Source organism: Haliotis rubra, unplaced genomic scaffold (genome assembly GCF_003918875.1).
Source record: "Haliotis rubra isolate DU_JTF1 unplaced genomic scaffold, ASM391887v1 Scf298, whole genome shotgun sequence".
Classification (NCBI taxonomy): Eukaryota; Metazoa; Mollusca; class Gastropoda; order Lepetellida; family Haliotidae; genus Haliotis; species Haliotis rubra.
In genome coordinates, this window is record NW_025766966.1 from 173,754 (window position 1) to 198,652 (window position 24,899).

The 24,899-nt window shown below is 41.3% G+C and overlaps 2 protein-coding genes across 2 annotated transcripts in view; both read right to left on the reverse strand.

Moving 5' to 3' along the window:
• Positions 1-9,890: 9,890 nt before the first annotated feature.
• LOC124282290 lies at positions 9,891-14,745 on the reverse strand. The gene is made up of 2 exons (XM_046718243.1): positions 13,159-14,745; positions 9,891-11,479 (listed from the first exon to the last, which is right to left on the reverse strand). The coding sequence occupies exon 1, from the start codon at positions 14,484-14,486 to the stop codon at positions 13,164-13,166; it is 1,323 nt and encodes a 440-aa protein (XP_046574199.1). The 5' UTR covers positions 14,487-14,745; the 3' UTR covers positions 9,891-11,479; positions 13,159-13,163.
• Positions 14,746-16,935: 2,190 nt separating this feature from the next.
• Positions 16,936-24,899, reverse strand: part of LOC124282291 (zinc finger RNA-binding protein-like) — a 33,208-nt gene continuing 25,244 nt past the window's right edge. Inside the window, 6 exon segments of the mRNA XM_046718244.1 lie at positions 16,936-17,030; positions 18,394-18,538; positions 19,021-19,118; positions 19,905-20,016; positions 21,350-21,445; positions 24,187-24,278. Of these exon segments, the coding sequence (XP_046574200.1) occupies positions 16,966-17,030; positions 18,394-18,538; positions 19,021-19,118; positions 19,905-20,016; positions 21,350-21,445; positions 24,187-24,278 (608 nt within the window). The 3' untranslated portion in view covers positions 16,936-16,965.

Sequence of the window (24,899 nt, forward strand, 5' to 3'; positions counted from 1 at the left end):
CTGTGTAAGCTTTATGTCCTGTGCTGACATGAATTATTATGGTTTAAATTGTATTAATATATAATCAATATTTGACTGAAATATTGCTGAGGAGGTTTTAAATTTTAACTCACTCCCTCTCTAGTCGCCATCCCCACCCTCAACCTCCATAGACCAATTCAAAACCCCTGTACCTAGGTTCAGTGCTGAAATGCTGCTTGAAACACCTTATACCCCTGCAACTACACCCACTAACTTGTCAGAAGGAACATCGTTATTCAAGCATATTGGACTTTTAAAATCACGATGATTTTGAAAGCTTCTAACTACCTCTCAAAGAGGTTAAAGCTTCTTAATGCTGTACAATTATATATTTCTACCAAACCTTCACAGTCAGCAAGCCATATTCAGTTATTGATGACTTACAAACTGTTTCATATGTTGATACACTGTGTAGTCAAACTGTCCGAGTAAAGGGAATTAACAAAACTTCCTGTATAAACCATTAAAGAATGACCTTTTTGCCTTTTTAATGTGATCTTGGAATTGATGTCTATTGATATTCCAACCACATACGTGTCCAATAAAAACACAGAATTATTTTTCGATAGTGTAACTACCTATAATGGACATAATATTTTCTAGCACTATTGATTTACTGTACGATGAGAAACTTTTACCGGGAAACTCTAATTGACTCGGTATTATTCGAAATCTACGTTAGTCCTATCGCCCGACATTACTAACTAGTGCCGAGGACGGGTGCACGTTCAGTGATGGCGGTCATCTTTGAAAATTAGCATTTGGGCGAACATTCTGAGCCAGTTGTCTATGCTTTGTGTAAATAAATTTACAGAAACTGTAAGCATAGCAAATATCGTTGCGTTTAACATCCGTTTGTTGGTCAAAACATTATTAATTATGCAACTGAAACTCAAGGTTCCATGGCAGACTTCGTGATTCTGGTTTTACATTGGGCTTTAGTATACTGACGTAGCAGCTCAGATTTGGCTCGTCTACACAGGACGACTTTGTGGCAGACACACCAAGTTCATATTAAGGTTAGGTTGGACGGCTGATTGGTTGGTTCGTTGGTTGGTTAAATCAGCACTCAGCAATATATCAACTACATGACGTCAGTGTGCAAATAATCGATTCTGGTCCAGACAATCAAGTGATTGCCACCGCGATCATCTATTTACACATCAGGGACACGATAACAAGTAAAACCAAGGCTGACCATTTGAGTTCATTAGTCGCATGGATTGCTGAAGATCAGTGAGTGAGTGAGTTTAGTTTTACGCCGCACTCTAAACCAGACAATCCATTGATCAACAACATGAGCCTCGATCTACGCAATTGTGATACGATGACACGTGTGAACCAAGTCAGCGAACTTGACCACCCGATTCCGTTTGTCGCCTCTTACGACAATCATGGGTTACTGAAGACCAATTCTAACCCGATGCTGAAGATCAGCTCTAACCCCAAACATGGGTACACGGGTATCGTGTTTACAAACAAAGATGTTCATTCGGCACAAACATTTACGCCCTGTTTAAGACGATCCTGGCACCCGAAGGACAACACTCTGTCCAAAGTCATTCGGTTTGGACTGTTCAGCGGCCTGTGTCACCAGAGGTCAAAGAGACCTTCAATACTACAATTTGCAATGTTGGACATTCCGTATTCAAAGGAAGATTGGCGTTTAGTGCCGGTGTTGGTGAAACATCTGTATTAGCGTTACACTTCATCCTTCATTGCCATATCCGAGACAACGTGGAACACGATTCTTTGTACATATCAACGAATCTCAACATCTCCAGTTAAACTCAAAATAATGAAGGGGTCAATATTATTGACATTCAGGTAAACACCAATGCATTGTGAAAGAAATCGACTTTATCCGGCCGGCTATTATAAATTGCAAATTATTGTAATAGAGCATCTGCCTAACCCTTCCAGTGTCACAAACAAGATGTGATAATTAATGCATATCGACCATATAATGTATTTGAGAGCGTAGTCGATCATGTACAAATGGGAAGTGGCATGATTGCTTGTGCGAAGGTCATTGGTGCAAGAACGTTCGTCTCAGTGTAGAGATTATTGCCAGATACATCATCTCCTATTTGTATCGGCTGGTTACATTAACATGACATAGTCAATATAAAAGCCGGTTAACCACAACTGCACTTTTGTTTGTGACTTAGGTTAAGACGGAGGTGAATGGCACCATGGCCAATGACTCTGTAATCAGTGAAGCGTCTATCCTATTCACGACATTAAATGGTCATGGCGTAACAGCCACCTCGTTGGCAGTGAACCTCGTCATTTTCATAATAGGAATTCTTGCCCTGTTCTCGAACGCCATTGTACTTGATACCTTGGTGAGGAGGACGTCTCTGGAGCCCACGGATCTGGTGATGTGCCATCTTGCCGTCACCGACATGCTGACGGGACTGCTAGTCATTCATAACGTTGTCCACCATATTGCGTACTTCATTAACTCTGTCGAATGTCTCATTCGTCTTGGTGGGAACTTCATCTTCATCTGTGGATCAGTCTATCATCTTGCCCTCCTGACATTGGACAGGTTCGTGAAGATTGTCTTGCCCTACCGTTACCAGGATGTCATCACCAGGAAGTCCGTGTCCATCATGTCGGCGGCCATCTGGGTGTTCTCCGTCAACCTCGGCCTTCTTCCTGTTTACGGCTGGAGAAAAGTACCTAAACCTTCAGAGCCTCCGTGTGCGCTACTCACAGTCCTCTCCAAAGAGTTCATCATGTTTGGCTTGGTGACGTTCTACTTTCCCGTAGGCATCATTGGTGCCATGTACACCCGGATATATCTGGTTGCCCGGAAACATTCAAGAGCCATAGCTGCTACAGACGTGAACAGCAAGAGTGACACTGGGAGCAGCATGAAGTTTGCCAAGACTGTGATGTTTCTGATTGGGGCCTACTTTGTCACAATTCTACCACTTGGTAAGTCAACCTTTGATGTAGATCACGGTAAGCCAACTTCAGATTTATATCAACAGTTTGTATTTACAAATTTATCCGATACTCCGATATGGAATAATGATACCTGCAAACAGTACAACTTGCTGCTGAAGTGACACTTTAGTTTTCTGCTTATAGACCTCGATGTTTTTAGTCCAGTCAAAAGTTAACTAATTAATTAAATGGTTCTAATGAAATACAACGTCACCATTGCTTGCTTCCTCAACAACATATCCGGAACTGCGTAGCCTTGACATCAAAATATAGCAAAGCAGCATCTTTGTGAATTTGGTAAAAGAGAAAAGGTGATAAAATTCTTTCAAATTAATTGTGAGTGTGTGTGAGATTAGTTTAATTTTATGCCACTTTTAGCAGATTAGTTTTACGCTGCTTTTAGCAATATTCCAGCAATATCACGGCGGATGTCATTATCTATTTTATCCAGTTTCACCACTCTTGGAAGATATGTCATGGACAGAGAACAGTCAGTTTGAATAGTGGTGAATGGACCCTGAAAGTCTGTGATGACGCCAGGTGTCCGCTAAAAGGGAAAACATGCTCTGCTCTGCAGGTAGCATCAGCCACTCACACGAGTTGAATATAAACGTACAATATAAACTATCGGACAAAATAAATTTATCACTTTTAACGTAAGTCTATACAAAACAAACACGCTGGTACAGGTTTGAACCCAAGCAGAAAACATTCGCCAAAACGCAACATCGTCCCGGTAACAATACAGCTTTCCTAAAACTTCGTAGGAATCGTGCATTTGTCAAAACGTGAAGAACGTAATTGTGGGACATTGGTACAAATGCAAGCGCATGATTATGGCATAAATACCGATGTTGGACAGAGCAAGCATTCAGTAACCAAACAACCGCCACAAATATGCCCAGACGCAAGCGCAACGAGTCAGGGCGATCGGTCCTTTGATTGCAGCGGGTTAGTCCCACCTGTCCGGTTAGTTTGATGTGCCGACAGATAATCCCGGACGGGGGATTACCGCCCTGTCTTTGATGTACCGACTATAGTCTGTATTGGAAAGTTGAATGCCGTAGAAGTAGGAGTAATATAAGGTTACATCTTTATATGGCTTAAAAGGTTAAAAGGATAACAGATTGTAACAAAATTGGTTGGACAACTTTTGACCAAGATTCTTCAGATGAAAGATGAATTCATCGACCTGGATCTTGTCATTTTCAGCTGGATGGTTGTGGGAATTATTGTACGTTGTCACTCGGTATGGCTGGTATACGAGCCTACCACCCCTCCCATGGAATGGCCTTGACCCGTCTACACCGTCAAGGCAGACTACTGCAATGGGCACGAACCATACGTCTTCGGCATTTTAAGTACAAAGTCCAAATGAGTTTTATTTTGAAAACATATATACTAAGCAGCAAAAGAAACGTCAGTTTGGAATTTTCCGTCGCAGAAACGGATAACTGTAAACTCATTTAATGTTTTGAGTGTATATTTTTGACAACTTCTCCAACTTTACCTGAGCAAAGACATTCCTTCCCAAACTCAGAATGGAACCCAGAAAATGGCCTCAAAAACGCAACATGATCTCGGAGATGGTACGGTGTTCTCCGTGTTTTTCATGCAACTCATGCTGCACGTGCTGTTCACAAGGACCAGCCCTATAAAATGCACCCCCAAACCTAGTTGAAACATTCACTTTACAACGTCAGCTGGATACCGCGACTCACGACAGCTCAGAGGACCCAGGCGCTAGGAAGACTTGAAGCTGGCCACACTGCACAAGCCGTTGCCAATCACTTCCAGGTCAACGTTTGGACCATCTACAGGCTGAAGCAGCGTTTCCGGGTCACCAACACCACAAATGATTGCCCCCGTACTGGCAGACCAAGGGTGACCACAAGACGACAAGACCACCATGTTGTGCGACAGCATGTACAGAATCCCTTCATGCAGGCATCCGAAACAGCACGCCAGACAGTGGGAACACACGGACGACCAATCAGTACTGATACAGTACGCCGTAGTAACGTAACAGCGGGAACCTCCATTGCCGTAGACCTTACCGTGGACCTATCCTCACCCCTCGTCATCGACGTGAACGTCTACAGTTTGCCCTACAACACCAAAACTGGCGATACAGGAAATGGAGAACTGTTCTCATGAGAGTCGGTACTGCGTATCAACTGCAGATGGCAGAACAAGAATATGGCGACGACACGGCCAGCATTACTCAGACCAATGTGCTATGGAAAGAGACTCATGGGGAGGTGCAAGCATCATGGTATGGGGTCGAAGAGGTGGTGTTCCAGAACCTTGGTCCAGAGTGAGGAGGCGGCATCACAGCGGTGCGCTACATCGACCAAGCTTTCAAGACCCCACGTCATACCACATTTAGCACGTCACCGGAACAACATTTTCCAGCATGATAACGCCCGGGCCCATACTGCCAGAGCTACGCGGGACTTCCTACAGCAGAGCGGTGTCAACATTATGCAGTGGCCAGCCTTTAGTCCTGATTTAAACCCAATTGAACATCTTTGGGATGAAATTCAGATTAGACTGAATAATGTCATACCAAGGCCGAACACAGCCGATTTATTGCGCCAGGCCTTTCTCAGAGTGTGGTTCCAGGTGCCAATGGCCTTCATCAATCGATTGGTGCACTCCATGCATAGACGCTGTGGTGCAGTTATTGCCGCTCGTGGTGGTCACGCTAGATACTGAAGTCAAGAGTCTGAATGGACTGCAAACGTTCACGTAATGTCTTGAAATTGTGCTGAGTTATTTATTGATGTGTCAAGATATTGTACACAAAAATGTTTTTGATCCGCTTATTATGTCCATTTCTGTAATAATTTGATTAGAGTGCCGATCTAATTTTGAATTCGTGCTGACGGGGTTTTTTTTACTGCTGAGTATATATTCATCACATTATTATTTAAAAACAGAAAATGTTGTTAGCACCAAATTCAAAAGCAGGCAATTCGTTATTGACGTTACACATACTCCAGCCGCGATTAGCTGCAATGTGGCTCAGAGCAACATGTATTCACTTACTCTCATCACAGCAGAAACTCTGCGCTTGTACGTAATTCAACAATTAATTTATTTATTTATTTTCAACAAATTCGGTTTATTCACTATCGTGAGACTGGATATTTTCGGTACATCATCTGAGTGTTAGGTTTGTAAATTCCACCGAATCATGGCAAGTATTGCTGTGTTGCTGTTGTTGTTTAACTCTGCACTCAGCAATATTCCAGCTATTTGACAGCGGTCTGTAAATAATCGAATCCGGACCAGACAATTCATTGATCAGCAGCATGAGCAGCGATTCTACCGAAAGGGCGGGACGTGTTGATGTCATCATGATCAGTGATCCAGTCACATAATTCTCCCTGTTGGTTTGAATTATGTTTTCAGTGTAATCTGGTTCGTCGAATATTCTCAGGCGTGTGCTATATATTGTTATCCAGACTCATGTAAGAATGTCGAGTTTTGATTGGTTCACGTGACTCTAATAAAATACCATGTACACCCGTCACGATCCGCGAGCAGGGAGTACAAAAGACATATTATTCCGCCACGCCTCGGTGACCACGCGAAGTGAGAAAAGCGTGCATCGCCAAGCCTTTAGTAACGTGCGCTGCATTGAGGTCAATCGATCAGCTGTTGTCAACATGGCAGCAAGGAAAGGTTTTGCCACAACAACTGAGAATGAAATTGAAGCAAAACGTTGTTTGATTTAGTAAAAACATTCGGCTAGATAAATGCGTTATCACATCCGGTCTCGGGAAATACGGGTTTTATCAGTCCCTCGTAACCCCGTATTTCCCTCGACACGATGTGATAACGTACATAATCAGGGTGGGATGAAAAGATGACCTTTCTCAGAAGCAATGTGACAATGTATGGTGTATTGGTGCAACAAACTCAGAGCGTTGTTTGCGCGACCTTTCCATTGTGAATATTCATGCCATGCAAGGGGCGGTAGGATAGCCTTGTGGTTAAAGCGTTCGCTCGTCAAGCTGACGACCTGTGTTCGATTCCCCACATGGGTACAATATGTGAAGCCCATTAGTGGTGTCCCCCGCCGTGATAGTGCTGGAATATTGCTAAAAGCGGCGTAAAGTCATACTCACTCACTCATAACATGTCATTTTAAATCTGTAGCGCGATAGTGGCGCAGATGCTCACTTGAAACGTGCTGATTAATGAATGTGACAGACAAACAAATCCGTGGCATGATCGAAATGCAATCGTTCTGGGGATATGCTATTACATTTAGTCAATACCGGAATGACCCCAGCAAGTGTATATTCAAACACGATGTTTGCAATATTGATGTGTTTCAAGACCAAGGTGATGTATGAATAAATGATCTATACAAAATCAACTTTTATCGTATCACAAACGGAAGCTTACTGACAGTTTGGAAGTGTGTGCAAATAGCATGGACTCTGTGTAAATACCAGGAGTTTAGCTATCGACATGTGTCTTCCGTCAAAGCTTTTAGTTTTGGCTTTGTATTAATAAATGCGTCGAGAGGTGAGGTCTGTTCTGAAAGTCACCGATATTCATCCTCCATGTAGAATATCGAATTTGACGCGGCTTTGAAGGCTGCATGCCAGCTGAAACTGAAGAAAAAGTCTAAGTGAAGCAGGCCGTACGTCTGAAACCCAAAAGCAAAGATATAGTGCTCACAAACCATGAATGATCAGATAATCTGGAAAACGAACCCATCATGAGCGGAACCATACACGGCTAAGGGACGCAACTCTCCACCGCGAAACTATTTAATAGGTACCGTATATAATATAGATAAGCCAATCTCATAGATAGGCCGAGTTCCTAACTTGACCCTTAAAATCTGTATCAAAATGGTATGTTCGGTACATGGGCCGAACCACCAACCTTCGTTCATCTTCTCGTCTTAATCAGTCTCCGGAAACAAAGTGTTAGCAAATACATATTGAATTATGCAAGTGAATCCTGTTGTTACACTATCTCGTAATAAAACATACAATATGTTACCTAAATAGGAATGCATAAGGGCGAGTGGATACCGTTTTTGCAAAACCCTGGTTTCATCACTGATTTTCACGGATCCTTTCAAATAATTTTCATTTTCTCCGTTTCGGTAGGCAGTGTCGACTGATTGGTCTCTTGGACGTTCTATATTTTAGTCGGCACTGGTCGGAGTGAGTAAGAATTCATACTGATTTCGGCAACATGCTATTGCAGGGACATCCTTGAGAACAGTGAGTGGTGTTAGGGTTTAGCCGCTTTTAGCAATATTCCAGCATTATGCGGCTGCTTGACATCGCACAGCAATACACCCCTGATGATCTGGGTTAGAATTGGTCTTCAGCAACCCATGCTTGTCATCAGAGGTGACTAACGGGGTCGGGTGGTCGGGCTCACTGCTCATGCTGTTGATCAATGGATTGTTTGGTCCAGATTCGATTATTAGTGTGTGAGTGAGTTTGGTTTTACGCCGCTTTCAGCAATATTCCAGCAATATCACGGCGGAGGACACCAGAAATGAGCTTCACACATTGTACCCATGTGGGGAATCGAACCCGAGTCATCGACGTGATGTGCGATGGCTGTAAACCACGAGGCTACCGCATCGCACCCTTAAGAACAAACGCATCTAAGAAACACGTGAAGTGAATAATCTGTGCTATAACTGTACTTCTGTATTTCTTGCAGCAATGTTCGCGTCTATCTACATGTCAGTGGGGTCTGCCTTCATGACATCAGCTAACGCCAACAAATACATCATCTACACCAGCGTCATGACCTACTGCAACTCCGTCATCAACCCAATCATATATGCCTTCAAGCTACCGCCGGTCCGGAGGAGGTTCCTTGTCCTCTTCTGCAGGCGAGATGCAGGCGTTGGTGAACACACAGCTGCCTAGACTGCACCTGCGTAGACTGCACAGACCCTCATGTGCGTCTGTGATTAGCTTTTTTCGTACGTTACTTAATGGTGCACCTTTAGCAATACTTAACAAGGTGGAATCTGGACCAGACAATCTAGTGATTGACATCCTGAGCATCGACGACCTCGACTGGCATACGATGACATGCAATTAATCAAGTCATGTGTACTGTGATGTGCCAGCAACCAAACACGTGATAGTCTGTGCATTCTAGTCAAGGGAGGTCCACACACTTCTATTTCGAGAAATAATTCGATTCAACAGATGGAACATATCTGACGAAGATTGGATCCATTGACTGACCTCTTCGTCACAACCAGAAACATTCAGTCATTGCCTTTAGGACTGTAAAATTGTCCCACATATGTCAAGAAGTGTAAAAGTGGTTTCATTTTCCCACTAATACCCTTAAATGTTGGTCTCTGGTCTGTCCCGAGCAACAACTGTGACCAGCTCGTTTTGTACTTTTCCCACGTGTTTACTCTACAAACAATATGTCGATCAATCTCCTTCAAATTCTTTTTGCCAACATCATATGGCTATTTGTAGAAATATGTACAGGACGTCGATTTTTTTTTCACTTTCTGTGATACCGCTGATATGTGGGACATATCACCCATAATTTGAAAATTAAACGAGACTTACCTGTAAGGTGAAGTTTGATATAAATTCTCCGAGGTACCAGGGCACAAGTGAGATCACATGAGATTGCGCATGCGCAATCGGGTTTCAGTCTTTAAAGCCTGTACTGTGAACTAATGGATACCCTACAGAAAAGAGGGTGGGAGGGAGTGGCATGTGATCTCACTTGTGCCCTGGTACCTCGGAGAATTTATATCAAACTTCACCTTACAGGTAAGTCTCGTTTAATTTTCAAATTCTCCTTCAGTACCAGGTCACATGAGAGACCACATGAGATTTTAAAGTTTAGTTCACAGTACCTAACAAAACCACCATAAAACAAGGTGTCATCAAACATATTTATTCTAACTAGTTTTCAAATTTATAACATGTTCCATCATCAGGTATCACACAAGATTGTTAAGAAAGCAATATTATTGTACAGGCAATAGTACCCTTCTCTCATGTCATATAATGGGCTTACAATCAGATATACCTGATATCTCAAATCTCAGTTATTAAGCATAATAACCACAACTAATGAATACTGGACAAACTCCCAATTTTATGCAAGTTGGAAGAAACAATGTGAAAGGCATAGCCATACCTGATATATTGATCACTGAACATCACAAGACACGTGTAACACATTATGGAAATGCTACAACACTGCTATGCTATTTGTAAGAAAGCAATTGTCAAAGACATAACCACTCGAACTCAATCTGACTTAACACTTCCATTACTTATACTGATGATCCATGAGATAAAATGGCATTACCAAATAAGCAGTTTGACATGACTGGTTTTTCATAAAACTTTGCAAAAACACAGGTAGATGACCAGCCGGCTGCTTCCATAATCTGATGCATGGGTACACCTGCACTTGAAGCTGCACTTGTAGAGGCTGATCTGGTGCTATGTCCTGAGAATATAGACACATCTACACCGGCTTCTCTCAAAACGGTCTTAAGCCACCGGGATATAGTCTCTGTTCCTACAGCTTTGTATGGTTTAGTAAAACTTATCAACAGCTGAGGAGATGACCTAAGGTCTACAGTCCTATCTATATACACATCTAAGCAAGAAACTACACATAGGCTTTCAACATCAAATCTTTGCAACTCAATAGGTTTCAAGTGACAGCCTGGTCTAGACTGTTTTAGCAAATCCGTTATCTTGAAAGTTACCCTCTCTCCACTCTTGATCATATTATCTATACTCAAACACTTAAGAGTCTGGGATCTCTGTCCAGTGACCAATGCCAATAACATTGTCAATTTCACTGTTAAGTCCCTGAGTGATAATAAATTGTTCATCTCCTTCTTCTTGAGAAAATCTAGCACTACACTCACATCCCAGGTCTGTTGATACTTGGGGAGTGCTGGTCTAGAGTTAAAAACACCTCTTATAAACCTTTTAACCAGCACATGTTGTCCTATAGGAGTACCTGAGGGTAGGCATAAGACACTAGATAGGGCACTTCTTGCGGTATTTATAACACTGTATCCACAGCCCCTGTCATACAACTGGGTCAGGAAACCAATCACAGGTACGGGGTCTGCTTCAAGTGGATTTAACCCAGAATTAATACAGAATTGTTCCCACTGAATGAGGTAGGTCTTATACTGACTGCGAGTACCTGTGCGCCAAGAACTCATAATAATTGAAATAGATCGTTCGGAGAGACCAAGGTCTTGAAGACTCTCCCCGACAAATGGCACACTAGAAGTTGCATTTTGGCAGACAGGGGGTGAACAGCTGCTGGCTTGTACGGTAATACTAGAGTTGTCTTTCTTCTGGGAAGAGACCTTGGAGCGGAGAGACACATTTTCATTGCCACTGGGTACCAACTCTGACTTGGCCAGTTGGGTAGGATTACCAGTCCTTCTGCCTTGTCTGACCGAATCTTCTGGATCACTTGTTCCAGGATGCTGAATGGGGGAAAAGCATAGAATTTATATGGAGACCAGTCCCACATAAAGGCGTCAACTAAGAAGGCGTCTGGATCTGGACGCCAAGCAATGTAACAAGGTACTTGTGCATTAAGACGGGATGCAAATAAGTCTATTGTGGGAACAAAGTAGTGATTGGTTATTTTAGTAAATAATGTCTTGCCCAGCATCCACTCAGTCTCATCGTGGAAAGTTCTACTCTCTCTATCAGCGTCAATGTTCTTACAGCCAGGCAAGTGTGAAGCAGATAACCACATGTTATTGTTCATTGCAAATAACCAGATTTCTTTGGCCATAGTATGACAGTTCTGAGATTTGGTACCCCCAAAGTGATTAATGTAAGCCACTGTAGTTGAATTGTCAACCCTTATTCTCACATGATTTCCTCGTAACACTAGGGCGAATGATTGGAGCCCAAATAACACAACTTTCAGTTCCAGGTAATTAATGTGGTCCGACAAAACACAATCATGAGCTGCCCACGCACCTCCTGTTTTCACATTCCCTTCATACAGCACAGCACCCCATCCCTGCAAGGATGCATCGGTAGTCAGAACCTGGGTGGGCATATCACGTGAAATAGGGGCAGAACTGCCCTCAATATTGTCATTCCACCACTTCAGGTCTTTTCTACAAATATCAGAAATTTGCATCATAGCATCAAAGTCACCCTTGGCATTCTTTAATGCCAAATTTTTCTCAATTTCAAGTTGTTTCGTGAACAACAAAGGCAAAGGGATTGCAATTGCATAAGCAACCATGATTCCAGTTAGTTCCGCAATTTCACGGATTGTAACACTTTGTTTTACAACAATACAAGAATATTTCTCCTTGAACTTAGTCACTTTTGACTGTGTAAGAGAGATTGTCATGGCCGTTGAATCGAGCACAAATCCCAGAAACACTATGGACTGGGAAGGTACAAGCACTGACTTTTCACAGTTAATCACAAATCCTAAATTTTCCAACATATCTCTTGTGACATTAATGTTGGTTTGACATTCCAGTTGGGATTGTCCTTGTAAATACGAGTCATCTATGTAAGCAACTGAGAGAAAACCTTGTTTCCTCAAAGTACTATACACTGGTTTCAGCAGCTTCGTAAATACACGAGGTGCAGATGTCAAGCCAAATGGCATACATGTGTACTGATACATCTCACCTCTCCAGATGAACCTGAGAAAACACCTATCTGCCTCAGCAATGCTAATAGAGTAGTATGCCTCTTTAAGGTCTATTGACCCCATAAAACAATTAGATGTCATAAGTCGCATTGCTGAATGTAAATGTTCCATTTTAAAATGGCACTTCTGTACTGATTGATTTAGTGATTTCAAGTTGAGAATCACTCTAAACGATTCATCCGGTTTAGGAACTAAGAAAACAGTGCTGATGTACTGATTGGTAGAAGGGGTAGCTTTTTCTAATACACCCTTTTTTAACATTGTTGACACTTCATTGTCTAGATACAGTGCCTGTTTACCTCCCAGTTTAGTTTCCCTGAATGAAGACTGAGAAGGAAAGTCAGCAAATTCAATGTGGTAGCCCTTAACAATTTGATGGATATAAGGGTCCGATGTTAAAGTTTTCCAAGCCTCGAGATGATATGATATCCTACCACATACTGGAAGACTCTGTATAGTATCATAAAAACTCACTCTTTCTAAAGAAATTTTGTCCTTTTCCCAGCTCGTTGAGGTCTGCGGCTGTATGGGTGACTGAACCGTGGGCCGCCGTTTCCTAAAAAACGACCCCTTCCCCTCTGTGAGCCACCTCTTGTACCTCTAAAGACAGGCGGTCTGCTTTGGCCACCTCTTTGATAGGGATGAAAATGATGAGATGTCACATTATGTACCTTGGTCACCAACTTATTGGTGTCAGTCAGTTCTTTTATCTGTTCAGATAAATTATCCCCGAAGAGATATTCTGTGATTGGGTTGGTGTGGGCACAAAGTTGTTTAAATTCAGGGCGTATGTCCCCTCTAATTGCGTCCCTCCTCTTCAAACTGAGGTCTAGATTAGCTGAGGCAATCAAGGCAATGCCATCTACTAGCTGTGTCACCAGGGAGGACACATCAAATGTTTCCTTATTGCACAAAGTGTCCACCACCTTCACAATTGGAACTAACCCCTTGCATATGGAGTTCTGCACTTTTTGCGCTCTGATATCTCGTGACTTACTGTCTGATTCCATGATACGCCATATCTCGCTGTTAACACGGGATGGTTGTAACTTGGGACAGTTTTCAGGGCGGGCGTGTTTTTCGAAGATTTCTGCCTTTTGCTTCTCATCAAGCTTTGTGATAAGCAGACCCTCCACTAAATCTGCCAATTCAGTTTCGATCCGTGGCCCTGTTTGATCGGAAACTTTGAATACACTAGCAATTTTCCCCAGATCACACACCGGCTTAGAGGGTTGACTGGGGGCCGCCATATTGTTTTGATGAGCAGGGGAGCTAACTCCAGCTGCTTGCTGTTCTGAGGGCCGCTGAGCGGTGCTAGGTCCAGCTATTGGCTCGCTTGCCTCTGAGAGGCATTGCTGTGAAACGCTGTCGTCAGCTCTATAAATAGACCCGTCGCACTGCGAGCCCTCTGGCTCGTAAAGGATATGATTTTCCAGTTCTGTGACTTTGTCAAGAACTTTGTTTATAACTGCCATTTGATTTTTCTCCATCATATGAAGTGCCTGTGTGAAAAACTCGGCACCTTTGTCCGCACTTACACTTGTTGAAAGTTTGTCAAAATGACCACTGGTCCCTTTTGGACAGCCAATAGAGATACTGTCACCAGATTTCTCTTCATCAATGTTATTACATTCAACACTCGGGGTTGTTTCCTCTGAAACAATTTCTTCCCCATTGTTCACTTTTGGGTCTGATGATAACAGTTCTTGTCTCGACTCCCGCTTTCGGGCAGACGAAGACTGACCCAACAATTCATCTTGTAATTTTGCCAAGATGGCCGTACCCCGAGTTGGTGAAGCCATGGGGGAAAGGTAAGAGGACAGAAAAACTTGACAAAATGGGACTTACATGCGGCGAGCGTGAATGGATAACGTGCCCAAAGTTCCAAGTAAACAAATCCAAATGTCCAAGAAAGTCACAAAACACAAGAGCACACAAATTCCAAGAATTGAAGAGCTGATCAACCAAGGCTTCGACTTCTACCCGAGTTCACATTTGCACTGAAACCCGATTACGCATGCGCAATCTCATGTGGTCTCTCATGTGACCTGGTACTGAAGGAGAATTTGAGTTTCCTCCGACACTGCCCTGAACAAGTAATTCGTTTTATATCAAGAAACTGTATGAGCCGAATAGATGTTCGTCTTGACCACTGTGCAGAACCCACGAGCAAGAATATGGTTTTCATAACACTCTTAATTAGTAGACCGAAAATGGGATTCGAACACAGGGCCATAGGTTCGAAGAGACGCAGTTCAGCACAAGTTGGGTTGTCTCCAGTCTACCCACAATGTATTGCGTTGACTTTGTTAAACAGATTTGAACAGTATCTTTCAGTAGTTTAGTAGGAAGACAACCAAATCCTTTTGGGACAAAACTTCCTATCTTAACAATTTTCCTCTAAAGAGTTGCAGGCTAGTCAAATCCAACCAACGTAGGCTGCAATGACACCTTGTGTAGTTAACTTGCACTCAGGAAAACGCCATCAGGATGGTGCAGAGTATGAAGAATGGGACTGCATCTGGGATGTTAACTGGGTCCACCTTAACTTGGCACAAAAGGGTTCCACAGTGAACAACCGGCACCTGCACCTGCACGGATATTATACTGACAAGCTTCAACTGCCAGTCAGGTCCGTTGGTTGAGCTTACCAGGAACATCTTGCGCCCACGGGGACTAGTCAGTACTGTTTCAGCACAATATCTACTGGCCCATAACTGTCTCTTAGCCTTATTGTCAGTAGATCCTACTCCTTAATATATCCCAGATGACCAAATGAATGACTATGCATACAAGTGTCTTTATACACAGACTGCTAGAATGCATGTAGGGTATTTATTGTCAGTATTAAAGTATCAGGTAAATTATAAATTGACTGCGTTCTTGTCACATGAAATGGCACAAAGTAAAAATAAAAACAAGTAAGTGAAGTGCTCATGATTTTACTTTGATAAAAGCACATCAACATTTTCCACATGTACAAGACTGCAACAGCACAAGCACACAAGGTGGTTGCTCACTTGAACCATAGTTTTGTACTGTTCAGGCTCTACACAGCTGCAAGCCTTACATTCAGACCAGTAAGCTCTCAGACTGCGCTATGCCAGTCTCCCTTGGCAGCATCATGCATACTGTAGACAAATACTTCCCACAGGATATTTTACAAAGATTGAAAACAAGAGCATACATCAAACAGTTAACATAATCCGAAAGGAAAATTGCTCAAGGTCTTCAAAATCGAAGACGAGACATTTTGAAGTTGTTTATTATACATTTAATACAGAGATTATCAAAATGTGTCCATGCATATAGATCTATAAATACATGTTTACACAGAAGCATAAACCCTGAATCTTTAAGTAACTCTATCATAAATAATGAACACATGAAGCTGAATGTACACAATGTTCAAACAGAAGTTCATCTTAAGTGGTGATATGAACCAGGAAGTGGATGCAACCGGACACCAACATCAAGTGTACACAAAGGAGCCATGACAGACAACACACATCTCCACAGCATATGTATGCACTGACATAAATGCAGTCCGTCAATACAGATAGTGGTTCAGCTGGACCTCTTGTCGACTAACGACCAATACTTCAACACTGTAATTTGCTTCAAAAAAATAGGTCTTATTAAAATATTACACAAACTTCAGCCTTGTTAGGCATACAGAATACATTTCAATGTTGTGGCAAGGTCTTAGACTTGATCATTACAATTTTTGGGGAACTAATGACAAGCAAATAATGAAATCAATGGAAAATGCTAAAACCTTGGACATTGTTTTCATCACACTAAAAGTACTAAACAAAATGAAAACAACATAAAAACAGAACATTAACCACAATATTAATGTCATGTGATAAAAATGAATTCTGTGATCCGTTATACACACAAATGGAAAGTTATTTATGATTAGTTCATGATACCGTGATTCAACAGGTAATTGATTCAACAGGTAATAAGGAATCTTTCCCACCTGTGCAGGCAGGCTACAGGTAAGGTGTCCCTAGTCTTGACCCAGCGACACAGAAGCTGGCACGTCAATTAGTTCTTTATAATACAGCACAACAGTCCTACGGTGTCATTACACAACACAACAAACCTAGGACATTGTCATGGCTATTGAGGCCAGATTACCAGAAGATATAGACTGATGGTCAAGGTTGATACAAATATCGAGCCATCCATACTCTTGCATCCAAAGCTGTCCATGTGACGTACCATGTATTATCCCTTTATTTCCTCTCTAACATGCTAGTCTACACAACACACTCAGTTGTCGGCAGTGTCCATACAAGCTCCTTCATCACCGTCCTTCTTATCCTTCTTCTCACCTGCTGTAAAGGAACAGGATATTATCTGTAGACTAAGGATTTCATACACGACCACATCATTTTTACGACTAGTTATTCATATCAAAGATGATTTGTGGATAAATAATAAATGTATAACTTACTAAAACAAAATAAATACAGAGTACACCATACTGAGATAAAGAAAACAGACATATTTTACCCTGGTGAAATCTTTAAAGGTCACATGCAACCAAAAAATCAAACATACTTTAAACACTATTATCACTTATTCATGACATATAATATACATTGGTGATTATGAAAAAACATATAAACAAACTTATAAGCGTACAATCGCAAATCAAAAGTGCAATATTTTGTACATGGGTTTACTTCCCAAGAAACGAAGCAGCCGTGATACCGAACCCAGTCAGAGCGGGTGGGTGTGCACTCAAGTGTAACGGCTGGTTCATTTGCAGATGCCCTCACCGTTCATTGTGTGTGTATATATATAGAGATGTTGTGTTTTGTAAATACATGCTCATTTTTTGTGTATAACAGTTTGCAATCAACAGACATCATAACATGTCATGTGTACAAGTATCACACCTGCCTGTCTGTGTAATTACATAATGTGACAGAGACCGAACTCGGGCCATAAATCAATGCATTTTGTTTATGGTGTATAGCCTGATAGGTGTTAAGTTCAAATTGCATGTGGTCAGTGATCGAAGATGTGTATTGAATATTATCATTAGCAGACAGGCAGGCAGACACATAGGTGTCAATAAAACAGACATTGAGTTTTGTCTGTGACAACAACATATCTATATCACAGTTAGAAATTCTGTCAACACTAAATAATGACATTGCTTTTAAGTATCGAACTGAGAAAGTGACTCGGTAAGAAGAACGTGTGGTGAAATAGACAAATGAAATTATATAAACAGTTAAATCGGTAATCTACTGTCATAACATATAAAAAGCGTTCGCCTGAGAAATATCAACAAAACATTAGAAAAATAGCTCACACCAAAGCCTTCACCGAGCCTTCACCAGACAACCAGCTTCCAAGCTGCGCGAACCTATTTCACTGGGCGTGCAGCCCAGAGCAGCACAGCTGTTGAAACCACTTTTCCCCAAAGCACTGGGGGAAAGTTAGTGAATCGTTTGAACTCCGATTTTGCACGGTTTTTTTCTTTGCGTTACTTTTCAACTTTATAAGTTGAATTTGCATTTTTGATGATTTGTTTGGGCAAGTCCATACCGAAAGGTAACAGAATCTGCAAAGTTGTGTTTTAAGTTGCATGTGACCTTTAAGAAACTATTTCTTTGCTTATGCTACCAACATTATATTGCACCACAATCTATTAGCAGCACACATATATTGATTCCTCACACCCACCTTCACCATCCCCTTCTCCTCCAGCTGAACTTGTTCGCCGTCTCTTGCGCGGGTTGAACTTCTGTCGCTGAAACCGCGGTGGAGGGAGAGGATCCATACCTAAGACTTTATGGATTTGACGGAATGCAATCAGCCTGAGGGCATGCTGAAACAAAATAGGCTTCATTATAGGTCAAGTGGTTACATCATGGTGCTTGCTCCACTGGCAGAGTACGTATATTTTGTCCAAACCATATGCTGCAAGAGGGATGGTTTGTTTGTAGTTGAAAAAATATAAGTTCAAATTCATGTTAAGTCGAACGAATTAAAGCTGAAAAACTGAACAGAAAGTGATGTCACTTCATCCTACAATCCAAACCTGAGACTTCACTTAAAGGTGAGGTGAAATTGGGTTTAATGTCGTGCTTGAGAATATTTCGCTCATATGACGATGTGACTTCACTTAAAGGTTAAAATCATGACACATTTCAATGATAATTTGAATGCATATGTATGAATGAGCATTGTTTGCTGAGAAACACAGTTTCTTACAATCTCAACACAAAAGAAAGGGTAGTTCAACATGGATGCCTGGCTATCCTTGGTTGAACAGTTTCAGCCGAGCTCTCCCTCCTCAGCAGTACGCACCTGAGCTGAGGCTGTGATTTCCTCTCTCTGTTGATTGGTCAGTGACTGAGCAGCATCAAATGCTTCTTTCTCACAAGGGTCATACAGCCCGGGGCCACCTAGAAGAAATGAAAACAAGGAGCGTGCACTAAGTCAAGAAACACATGACAAGGGCTATAACTATGTAACAAATTGTAACTCGGTTATATTTAGAACTCCATCAAGGCATTCATGCCCTGAAAATACTTACCAAGTTTGGTTTCCCTATCTATAACAGTTTTTGAGAAAATCTGACCCCATCCTCTTGGATGGACGGACAGATGGACGGACGCAGCTCAAACCAATATGCCCCTACCACATCGTGGCGGGATAATAACATTGTATATTTCTGCTGTTTAATACACTACTCAGTAACAGCCTAGCTGTATCATGGCAACCTGTACATATATTCGACAAGCTATGGTGTTAAGTACACTTACATGCAATCTGAGACTGATGATCCAGCCAATGAAACAACACAAGAGTATGTGGTCTAATCCGAACCAGGAATTCCCGTGGGGAAATTATGACAGATCAAACTTAGAAAATTACCTCAGTAAATGTGGGAGAAATGCACAATATATTCTTTGCTTGCCATTTAATGCTTCCCTCAGTATTACAGTTAGATGATAAAGGCATGTAAATAACTGGAGTCCAGGCGTCACTTGCATAAAGGGATCTTAGTGCTATAATGATCTAACTCCCACACTCAACATAGCCTTAAGATACAATTTTGTTGTAGCACTAGGATCGCTTTGTGCAAGTTGGCCCAGTATTGATTCTACACAGTGATTTAGCATTTTACACTGCTGGGCTTCCCAAATCACCTTATTTACATAATAATCATGTACAGATTTTTCTCTTACCTGGCAGCAGGATTCCCGATGAAATACATTCAAAGACCCGGCGGAGTGCGTCTCCAGGGCTCATTTGTATACCCCCACTGCCTACACACTTCTCCACCAGTAGCTCCATGGCCTGATTGGTAAAATACAACAGTAATATTTATCTAATACACTGACAAAGCTGAAGATAGTCATTAGTGAATGTCAGCAATATTCCAGCAAGATCATGCAGGCCTGTACAAGGTCCTGTCTGGCCACAGTCAACTCAGTCACACATTGTAGCCGCCTCATGTCAGTTCTCAAAAAATAATATGGTGACCTGTTCTACTCGAGAATCAACAGGAGGCACCTAAAAATAATTAAGGTTTATATAAAACAAGAAAAAGTCAATTATATATAATAATTAGTTAGTGATTGAGTATGGATTTACGCTGCTTCTGGCAATATTCCAGCAATATAACGGCAGAGGACACCAGAAATGGGCTTCACACATTGTACCCATGATGGTCCTTGGCATGACAAGCGAACGCTTTAACCACTAGGCTTCCCCACAGCCCCTATATACAACTAACTACCCGTTATATACTTAAAAAGCGATAAACCTCTCCAGCCACAAGGATGAACATGCAAAGGTTAGGTCATAATATTTATTCAACAACATGAATAAATAACTCTTCTTTTAAGAAAACTAAATTAAAATCTTTGGAGTGTAATTCTTCTGTCATCAGTTTTCTCAAGATTTCGAACAAGAACATGTTTCTAATGTCAGACATGTAACAGTTTCTCATAGTGAGTGACAATAGCTGAATGAGATCATATGTAACATTGCTTTTCCAATCTCTCACATTTTTTAGTTCAAGAAACGTTAAAGAATGTTTTGAGGTAATAGATAGAAGCTGCTTCTGAAAACGTTGAATTCAATGAAACACAGATAAACACATGCTGTATGACAAACATATTTTAGTACTGGCAATGACAAAGCCTATCTTGTGATGGAAAACTTGTAGTGCCACTAAACCACAATCCCTCCTCCCCTACCCATTTCTATAAAAAAATAACCACAGCAAACATGTTTCAAAGGTGTTAAAGAATGCTTAGTGAGTGAGCCAGTTTAGTTTAACGCTGCTTTAAGCAAATATTCCAGCAATATCATAGCGGGGGACACAAGAAATAGGCTTCACACATTGCACCCATGTGGGGAATGAAACACAGGTTATGGCTTTTTACATCATTCGAGCATATGTGAACAAGTTCTATTGTAAAAGTATTCACAATTCTGAAAGCTTTCTGTCATTGCAATATATGTGTAGCTGTACACAACTGTTTCTGTATGTACAGAAGAGAAATTAATTTGATATTTTCTGTCTGTCCTGCCCTGTAATAATCATGAGGTACTCCCATTTCCTGGCCTTACTCAAGAGAAACAATTTGAGAATTGTATATCATTCCAGTGATTTTCCACCTACCCATTCACTAAGCGGGGTCCATGTGGGGACTCTCTGGCACAGGTCCCGTAGTATACGAATTACCACCACACAAGACTGGAGTCCATTAGCTCTAGCCTAAATGAGATGGATGTTGAAGCAGCAAGATTAGACATACAAATACTTTCACATGAATCAAATAATTCAAGAATCTGACCGTGAAGATAGTTCCTCATTCAGTCTATCTACCTTCAAACTTAGGCTTTAATACTTTCACCATGCAATCAATGGTTACAAATCAAACAAAAAAAGCAATTTCGCCAGATTCTTGAATTTTTTAACAGCATTTTTGGGCCAACCATTTGTCTCTATGTTAATGTCACAAGGATACAAGTACATACTCAATGTTTCAGCTGCCTGATCTCTGGGAGTTATGAACGGGGCAAACAATATGCGTGCTGGTTCGAACAGTATGTCACTATAGGCCATGTGACAGCTGTGAGACAAATGGACGACGTGACACCATAGACGTACGGACGGGTGGACAGATAAGAAAACCCGACCGACTCCGGCGTCCACACTTTCCAGCCTCATGTACACTGAGCCGCGAAGTAGATGCATGTATGGTACAGCCAATGTCCAACAGACAGTACGGACAGATGACGCAGAGATGGATGAAACCACGACCATCCTGGTTATCTTTGAGCACCTACAGTCTGATCACTCACCCTTCCTAACCCATTTCAGTAGGTCACCTTCCAATTCTCAAGACCCATGGACAAAATTTGACAAAATGTTTAGAGAACAAATTCAAAGATTTTTCATAAACATCTGATGTTGTTCAAAGTATCTCTGTACTGACAGACAGATATAATGATCCCTATCAGTGTTCTTCCTAAGATTCAACATTATCACAGTTAATGCTTTTTGTTTCTTGCTAAGCGTTAAGAGGAACAGACCCCATCCAATACAGTTGTGCAAGTGTAGATACATGAACAAAAAGAATTCACAATGACATGTCAATCACTAAGAATTTGAGCACTCACATGCATAAAATGTTTACTCTTCAAAATACACAAGTAAATAATAGTGTTAGCTCAAAGATGACCAGGTAGTAATGTGAGGATCCCTTTCAATGCTCTACCACTACTTACAGTATTACATTTCAAGGCAGTAGTATACTACTCAGCTACAGCAACGAGCAGCCCCACTCAACTCGCGTCCCTCACAAGTGTCCACACGACTCAGCATTCTCAACGATCTCACATCCCCGAGACCATCCACACAGCCATCACAGAAACCCATGTCCCTCCGAGCATCTGCACGTCCCTCGTCCCTCTGAGCATCTGCACATCCCTCTGAGCGTCACATGACTCACACTCAGCAATCACAACGATCTCACCTGTGAGAGCATCCACACAGCCATCACAGAAACCCACGTCACTCAGAGCATCCGTATGACTCACAGCAATCACAACCAACTCACGTCTTACTCCACACAACTCTCAAATCCACCCCAATTCTGGTTCTTTGTCCCCAAAACTTGCCATTTCCAAAACAACAAAATTACAATTACACGTAAGTGACAGTGCAAAGAACATAAAGCCTTTTGTGGTTTGGCACCTAATTTATTTAGGTAGAGAGCTAAGATAGTCGTAAGTTAATGTTAATGAATGGCACTTACGACTATCTTAGCGCTAAGTTAGCTTCGAAAATCTAGGCCAAGGTGTCTTTGATTCCCTCTTTCACATTGTTATCCAACACAGCCACTCAAGTATATACAACATCTGCCCTGAAATGTAGCCCAAAAGGCACAAAGGAATCTGGCTCAGACCTTCAGCTCAGCAATCACAGTATCGCAAACTGGACTTATTATTTATATGACGTATAGTGTTTATAATGATTATCCCCTGTCCAATCTCAGCCTCTTTCAACAGCTCAACTTTTCTCTGATGACCTGACTGCTTTGATAACCTTTCTAACACTATCTCGATTTTGATTTCAGCTAAGATAACATACTGCAGAATAAAGGCTTCAAATGTTAATAAGTGTTTTAAGGAGGATAACCAAAATGAATATTAGATGTTTCATTTTGGATATGTTGAACTAACTTCATTTTCATCATAACTAGACAGAAACATGTATAACTTAACCTTCAGTCACGCTATCAATAGGACCATTTTCACTCAACATTACTTTCATATACTGTTAGAACATCATACTACTTCTTGTCAGAAGTAAGCTCTGTTGGACTCTGAGACCTTGTTTAGAGTGATGTAAATCAATTTCACCAGAAGCATACGTTCAACAATTAAACTGACCTGGCATAAAATCAACTTCTCTAACAAAGTACAGAATAATATGCACTGTATAATTCAGTTCAAATGGTGAAGTTCAGTGTCGAAAATCAACATGTCATATTCACACACATGGTACATATTTACAATTGTTGAATCGAAGAATTGCCCAATTCAGAGTGCTTAGAAATTATCAATTTCAGTCAAACAGATCATTTCTAAATGAGACAACTTGGAAAAAAAAATTGTGTTAAAAAAAAAGAAAAGAAAACTTTGAAAAAGGGTGTTACTCTGCAGTTAACCATTTCACCATCTCTTCTGCAACTGTCAAATTCCATCTAAGGGAGATAACTCTGTGAAGCTGCCTGAGCCAGGTCCCTATCATCCACCAGCCTCCTTCCTTCCATCCATCAATGCCCAACCAGTGCTGTAAGCCACAAGTAACACACCAACCCATGTCCAACCCACGCGATCAATTTGTGACAAACAGCTGGAATTTTTTCCACATTTCTTTTTTTTCTGTCATTGATATACTGAAAGCTAACATAAGGCTGCAAAGTAATAAATAAAAGGAACTCGAACCTGGAACCATTTAGCATGTCGAAGTGCAGCTAGGGCATCCAGGCATTTGTGCCTGTCCAGCACATCCGGTGGGTCTTTGACGCTTAGAGTCTCTATAACACAATGTTGTAGATTTCAGGGTAGCCTCTCGGAACGGGTGTTTGACCATGGATGGGGAGCCCGGGCGGAATGGCAACAGAAGGAGAAGAATTGTCGGAGAAAGAAAAGCATGTGCTAAGCTGATGAAAGACTATGTTCTAAGAGAAAGCAAAAAGAACTAAATCCAAAATTGGAAAATGCAAAAAAAAATCAAAATAACTGTTCGCATTTTGCTTCTTTGTACAAGTCTATTTTGAACTTTAAGGAACTAAAAACAAATCCAATATTTGTTAATGTTTCAAAAACACAAATAAGTTTTGAACCAAAAAAAAAAAAAAAAGAATATGAAAAATTTGCAAGAAGTCTAAAGAAAGAGCTGAATATGTAATGCTAAAGATGATGTAAAAGTTGGGAAATAAAAGAGGTGTGCAAGAATGGCCAGTTTCCAATGGCCCCCTCATCATGGTCAAAAATCCTTCCATCGCTCCTTTTCCATTTCCTCTCTCAACCTGTGGGTATCTAGAAGCTTTGTTTGCATCACCATGGCAACAAACAAACTGTATTAATGTCAAATCAAATCAGAACATCCAATGGCACGTAACAAAATAATATATCATTAACAGGAAAGTTATTTT